We start from the raw sequence: 7,245 nt of genomic DNA, 5'->3' as shown, positions 1-7,245 counted from the left end.
CCAAGAGAGCGGAAGCGATACCAGGAGACAGGCTGACATACCAAGGTCCTAACAATTTACCTTCATATGGCCATCTCTTGGAATGTTTCTCCGTAAAACTGACTCCATCAAGAATCACAGCAACGTTGGGAGTTAATTATTCTGGTAGGTTTTATGGAAGAGAAACCATGAGACAGAGCAGCATACCGGGCCGCACAAATTGATCTCGGAGGTAGCCACTTTTGTGCATGCTTCTAAAAACTGAATCCAACAAGAATCAAACACAAGGTTAGGGGTGATTTCCTCTGGTAGTTTCTACCAAGAGGGTGGAAACGATACCAGGAGACAGGCTAACATACCAAGGTCCTACAAATTTACCTCCATATGGCCATCTCTTGGAATGTTTCTCCCTAAAACTGACTCCATCAAGAATCACAGCAACGTTGGGAGTTAACTAATCTGGTAGGTTTTATGGAAGAGAAACCATGAGACAGGGCAGCATACCGGGCCGCACAAATTGATCTCGAGGTAGCCACTTTTGTGCATACTTCTGAAAAACTGAATCCAACAAGAATCAAAAACAAGGTTAGGGGTGATTTCCTCTGGTAGTTTCTTCCAAGAGAGCGGAAGCGATACCAGGAGACAGGCTGACATACCAAGGTCCTAACAATTTACCTTCATATGGCCATCTCTTGGAATGTTTCTCCGTAAAACTGACTCCATCAAGAATCACAGCAACGTTGGGAGTTAATTATTCTGGTAGGTTTTATGGAAGAGAAACCATGATACAGGGCAGCATACCGCACAAATTGATCTCGAGGTAGCCACTTTTGTGCATGCTTCTGAAAAACTGAATCCAACAAGAATCAAACACAAGGTTAGGGGGTGATTTCTTCTGGTAGTTTCTACCAGGGGGTGATTTCTTCTGGTAGTTTCTACCAAGAGAGTGGAAACGATACCAGGAGACAGGCTGACATACCAAGGTCCTACAAATTTACCTCCATATGGCCATCTTTTGGAATGTTTCTCCATAAAACTGACTCCATCAAGAATCACAGCAACGTTGGGAGTTAATTATTCTAGTAGGTCTTATGGAAGAGAAACCACGAGACAGGGCGGCACAAATTGATCTCGGAGGTAGCCACTTTTGTGCATGCTTCTGAAAAACTGAATCCAACAAGAATCAAAAACAAGGTTAGGGGGTGATTTCTTCTGGTAGGTTCTACCAGGGGGTGATTTCTTCTGGTAGTTTCTACCAAGAGAGTGGAAACGATACCAGGAGACAGGCTGACATACCAAAGTCCTACAAATTTACCTCCATATGGCCATCTCTTGGAATGTTTCTCCATAAAACTGACTCCATCAAGAATCACAGCAACGTTGGGAGTTAATTATTCTGGTAGGTTTTATGGAAGAGAAACCACGAGACAGGGCGGCATATCGCACAAATTGATCTCGAGGTAGCCACTTTTGTGCATGCTTCTGAAAAACTGAATCCAACAACAATTTGTTTGGCAGTTTTTGTCAAGAGCGTGGAAAAGATACCAGGAGATAGGCCAGCACATCAGTACCATTATCTCAATGGGCGACCTAAACAAATGATCCCCAACAACTGAGAAACAGACTCAAGAACTTTACCAAGGTTGGATGTTAAAAAAAATTGGTGCTGTTTTCGTCCTGAGCATGGAAGAGATACCAGGAGACAGGCCAGCATTCCGGGGCCTACAAATTGACCTCCAGGAGGAGACATCAAGGCATGTTTCTGTCGAAATATCAGAACAAAACAAATGTTGTTGACTTTTATGGTGATGGATTTAGAATGTAATCACAAGTGAGGAGCTCATCTGGCTTTTATTTCCTCCTTGCTTAGCTGGGGGATCCGAGGGGGAGCTCTTTCAGTGGTTAGGAAAGTGGTGACATTTTCATTTGGTAAAAAGATTTCTTTGTTTTTCCCCAACAAAAGTGACTTACAAGAAACATCACACGGCGGCACAGCCAGTTCTTTCCAAACGGAATAAACAACAATCTATCTTTCTGTAGGCTCGACCCAAGGGCCAGGGCCTGACGCCCTATCAGGGCAAGAAGAGATGTTTCGGCGAGTACAAATGCCCGAAATGCAAGAGAAAGTGGATGAGCGGAAACTCTTGGGCCAACATGGGACAAGAGTGCATCAAGTGCCACATCAACGTGTACCCTCACAAGCAGGTAAGCCGTTGTTACAGTACCGGCCAGCAGAGGGTGCCAAACACAGAATGGCTCAAACACTTTCTTGCAGCGTCCTCTGGAGAAGCCGGATGGGCTGGACGTGTCCGACCAGCGCAAGGAGCATCCGCAGCACTTGTGTGAGAAATGCAAAATCCTGGGCCACTACTGCCGCCAGGACGAATAATAGTGTCACTCTGTGGTGGTGGGGGAGGGGGGGGGAGGGGGCGCCGGCCCTTTAAGGTGGCGGCTTCTTGCGGTGGATGCTGGAGCCTTACAAAGCCATGAATAGCGTTTTAATTCAAATAAGAAACCAAGCAATATATGCAAAAGTATTGTTAGCAACTGTGAATAAACATGTGTAACATATTCATTTTATGTTTGTATATACCAGGAATGAATGGAAATCTATGTGAAATATGCAACAAAGATGAGCAGTATTAATGAGTGCCTTGGAAGCGGATGGTGCATTAAGAGCAGGGGTGTCCAAAGTCAGGCTATTTTTTTTAACCATTTTAAAAATAATACAAAAAAACATTAAAAAGTGGAATAAAAGAGCAAATAGGTGCAATATTGACACCAATAACACAAAGCCGCTATGTGGGCACTTTAAAACTGTCATTGCTAAAAAAAAGAATGAAAACGTATAATTGACAGATTCAAGCGTCAAAAGTAAAAATAATATATATTTATATATAATATATTTTTAACACTTTTACAAGTTTTCCTTTTGGATTCCCAAGACCTTAAATCCGATTTTTTATTTTTTTTATTTCATTGCTCAAAACTAATTGACCTAAAGCAATGTTGTTATGAATGATTTACCTATTTAAGGCTCCAATTACTTCACATCAAATATTCCACTTTGAACATTTTTTGGTAGAAAACATTGCATATTTTGTGATTTTTTCCTATTAAAAGAGGGTTTTGACAAAAAGGGCAAAAAATAAATTGTAACTTTCTGTCAACGGCTAGATCTGAAATTTATATATTTAGGCATTGAGTAAAAAAAGGAAAAAAATTTAAAAATATATATATATATATTATATATATATATACACTACCGTTCTAAAGTTTGGGGTCACCCAAACAATTTTGTGGAATAGCCTTCATTTCTAAGAACAAGAATAGACTGTCGAGTTTCAGATGAAAGTTCTCTTTTTCTGGCCATTTTGAGCATTTAATTGACCCCACAAATGTGATGCTCCAGAAACTCAATCTGCTCAAAGGAAGGTCAGTTTTGTAGCTTCTGTAACGAGCTAAACTGTTTTCAGATGTGTGAACATGATTGCACAAGGGTTTTCTAATCATCAATTAGCCTTCTGAGCCAATGAGCAAACACATTGTACCATTAGAACACTGGAGTGATAGTTGCTGGAAATGGGCCTCTATACACCTATGTAGAAATTGCACCAAAAACCAGACATTTGCAGCTAGAATAGTCATTTACCACATTAGCAATGTATAGAGTGTATTTCTTTCAAGTTAAGACTAGTTTAAAGTTATCTTCATTGAAAAGTACAGTGTTTTTCCTTCAAAAATAAGGACATTTCAATGTGACCCCAAACTTTTGAACGGTAGTATATATATATATATATATATATGACTATGTGCCTATTTAAGGCTCCAATTACTTCACATCAAATATTCCAGTTTGAAAATTTTTTGGTGGAAAATATTGCACATTTTGTGATTTTCCTATTAAAAGAGGGTTTTGACAAAAAGGGCAAACAATAAAATGTAACTTTCTGTCAACGGCTAGATCTGAAGTTGATAGATATTTAAGCATTGAGTAAAAAAAGTTAAAAAATAAATAAATTCAAAAATTATATATATTGAATATATATATATGTGAGACTATTTACCTATTTAAGGCTCCAATTACTTCACAACAAATATTCCACTTTGAACATTTTTTGCTGGAAAATATTGTATATTTTGTGTTTTTTCCATTGAGAGGGTTTTGACAAAAAGGGCAAAAAAAAAAAAAAAAGTAACTTTCTGTTACTTTCTGCTAGGTCTGAAGTTGATAGATATTTAAGCATTGAGTAAAAAAATTCAAATAAAAAAAAATAAAAAAAGTTGTTTCTTATTTTAAGGCTCCAATTACTTTCTATCAAATATTCCACTTAAAAAAATGTTTTAGGTGAAATATTGCATATTTTGTGTTTGTAATATTAAAAAAAACAGGGGTTTCATTGAACAAGTTGTCATAAAACAAAGAAATAAAAATGGTATTGCAACGTATAGATCTGAAGTTGATCTGTTTATATTTAAGAGTTGAAGTAAAAAAAAAAACTTTTAATGACTCCCTTTTGGCCTTTTTCAGTCACTTAAATTTAGGGACGCCTTAATGGCTACAATAAATATTGCATTGGTTTTAAACATGAAAAATATCAAAATTTCCCAGTGTGCGGCCCTCAGTGGAAAAAGTTTGGACACCCCTGGTCAAGAGTATATTCTTATGTTTTTAGTAGGGGGTGGGGGAATTGTGTTTTAAAGTCAAAAGTACATTTATTTTACAGACATTCAGTCAAAAAACTTATGCTGGCCTGTACTGAGTAGAATTGACATCTTACTTACACGTTCACTTGGTGTAAATAATGTGATTGCAAGGAAATGTTTGCCGTTCTGAAAAATACGACTTTATTGTTTACAAATAAATGCTTTTTTCCCAAAGAAGACAGTGGCTCATGTTTCACATTTCATGTCAAGTGCATTTTGTCGTCTCCTGACTTAATGCAGCACATTTAGTTATTTCCTGACTTAAGGCTGCACATTTAGTTGTTTCCTGACTTAAGGCTGCACATTTAGTTGTTTCCTGACTTAATGCAGCATTTAGTTGTTTCCTGACTTAATGCAGCATTTAGTTGTTTCCTTACTTAATGCAGCATTAAGTTGTTTCCTTACTTAATGCAGCATTTAGTTGTTTCCTGACTTAATGCAGCATTTAGTTGTTTCCTTACTTAATGCAGCATTTAGTTGTTTCCTTACTTAATGCAGCATTAAGTTGTTTCCTTACTTAATGCAGCATTTAGTTGTTTCCTTACTTAATGCAGCATTTAGTTGTTTCCTTACTTAATGCAGCATTAAGTTGTTTCCTTACTTAATGCAGCATTAAGTTGTTTCCTTACTTAATGCAGCATTTAGTTGTTTCCTTACTTAATGCAGCATTAAGTTGTTTCCTTACTTAATGCAGCATTTAGTTGTTTCCTTACTTAATGCAGCATTTAGTTATTTCCTTACTTAATGCAACATTTAGTTATTTCCTTACTTAATGCAGCATTTAGTTGTTTCCTTACTTAATGCAACATTTAGTTGTTTCCTTACTTAATGCAGCATTTAGTTGTTTCCTTACTTAATGCAGCATTAAGTTGTTTCCTTACTTAATGCAGCATTAAGTTGTTTCCTTACTTAATGCAACATTTAGTTGTTTCCTTACTTAATGCAACATTAAGTTGTTTCCTTACTTAATGCAACATTAAGTTGTTTCCTTACTTAATGCAGCATTAAGTTGTTTCCTTACTTAATGCAGCATTTAGTTATTTCCTTACTTAATGCAGCATTTAGTTATTTCCTTACTTAATGCAACATTTAGTTGTTTCCTTACTTAATGCAGCATTAAGTTGTTTCCTTACTTAATGCAGCATTTAGTTGTTTCCTTACTTAATGCAACATTTAGTTGTTTCCTTACTTAATGCAGCATTAAGTTGTTTCCTTACTTAATGCAGCATTTAGTTGTTTCCTTACTTAATGCAGCATTTAGTTGTTTCCTTACTTAATGCAGCATTAAGTTGTTTCCTTACTTAATGCAGCATTTAGTTGTTTCCTTACTTAATGCAGCATTAAGTTGTTTCCTTACTTAATGCAGCATTTAGTTGTTTCCTTACTTAATGCAGCATTTAGTTGTTTCCTTACTTAATGCAGCATTTAGTTGTTTCCTTACTTAATGCAACATTTAGTTGTTTCCTTACTTAATGCAACATTTAGTTGTTTCCTTACTTAATGCAGCATTTAGTTGTTTCCTTACTTAATGCAGCATTAAGTTGTTTCCTTACTTAATGCAGCATTTAGTTGTTTCCTTACTTAATGCAGCATTTAGTTGTTTCCTTACTTAATGCAGCATTAAGTTGTTTCCTTACTTAATGCAGCATTTAGTTGTTTCCTTACTTAATGCAGCATTTAGTTGTTTCCTTACTTAATGCAGCATTTAGTTATTTCCTTACTTAATGCAACATTTAGTTGTTTCCTTACTTAATGCAGCATTTAGTTATTTCCTTACTTAATGCAACATTTAGTTGTTTCCTTACTTAATGCAGCATTTAGTTATTTCCTTACTTAATACAACATTTAGTTGTTTCCTTACTTAATGCAGCATTTAGTTGTTTCCTTACTTAATGCAACATTTAGTTGTTTCCTTACTTAATGCAGCATTTAGTTGTTTCCTTACTTAATGCAACATTTAGTTGTTTCCTTACTTAATGCAGCATTTAGTTATTTCCTTACTTAATACAACATTTAGTTGTTTCCTTACTTAATGCAGCATTTAGTTGTTTCCTTACTTAATGCAACATTTAGTTGTTTCCTTACTTAATGCAGCATTTAGTTGTTTCCTTACTTAATGCAACATTTAGTTGTTTCCTTACTTAATGCAGCATTTAGTTGTTTCCTTACTTAATGCAGCATTTAGTTATTTCCTTACTTAATGCAACATTTAGTTGTTTCCTTACTTAATGCAGCATTTAGTTGTTTCCTTACTTAATGCAGCATTTAGTTGTTTCCTTACTTAATGCAACATTTAGTTGTTTCCTTACTTAATGCAGCATTTAGTTGTTTCCTTACTTAATGCAGCATTTAGTTATTTCCTTACTTAATGCAACATTTAGTTGTTTCCTTACTTAATGCAACATTTAGTTGTTTCCTTACTTAATGCAGCATTTAGTTGTTTCCTTACTTAATGCAGCATTAAGTTATTTCCTTACTTAATGCAACATTTAGTTGTTTCCTTACTTAATGCAACATTTAGTTGTTTCCTTACTTAATGCAGCATTTAGTTGTTTCCTT

General features: G+C 35.7%; 1 protein-coding gene across 1 annotated transcript in view; it reads left to right on the top strand.

Moving 5' to 3' along the window:
* The window catches only part of LOC133655387 (zinc finger CCHC domain-containing protein 24-like), a 33,960-nt gene extending 31,574 nt beyond the window's left edge, over positions 1 to 2,386 (top strand). The window contains exons 4-5 of the mRNA XM_062055503.1: positions 2,020 to 2,184; positions 2,255 to 2,386. Of these exons, the coding sequence (XP_061911487.1) occupies positions 2,020 to 2,184; positions 2,255 to 2,368 (279 nt within the window). The 3' untranslated portion in view covers positions 2,369 to 2,386. The remainder of the gene's footprint in view (positions 1 to 2,019; positions 2,185 to 2,254) is intronic.
* Positions 2,387 to 7,245: the final 4,859 nt, after the last annotated feature.

This window comes from Entelurus aequoreus, linkage group LG08 (assembly GCF_033978785.1).
Source record: "Entelurus aequoreus isolate RoL-2023_Sb linkage group LG08, RoL_Eaeq_v1.1, whole genome shotgun sequence".
Classification (NCBI taxonomy): domain Eukaryota; kingdom Metazoa; phylum Chordata; class Actinopteri; order Syngnathiformes; family Syngnathidae; genus Entelurus; species Entelurus aequoreus.
The sequence above is the reverse complement of the archived record's forward strand: the minus strand, read 5'-3'. Positions and strand labels throughout refer to the sequence as shown.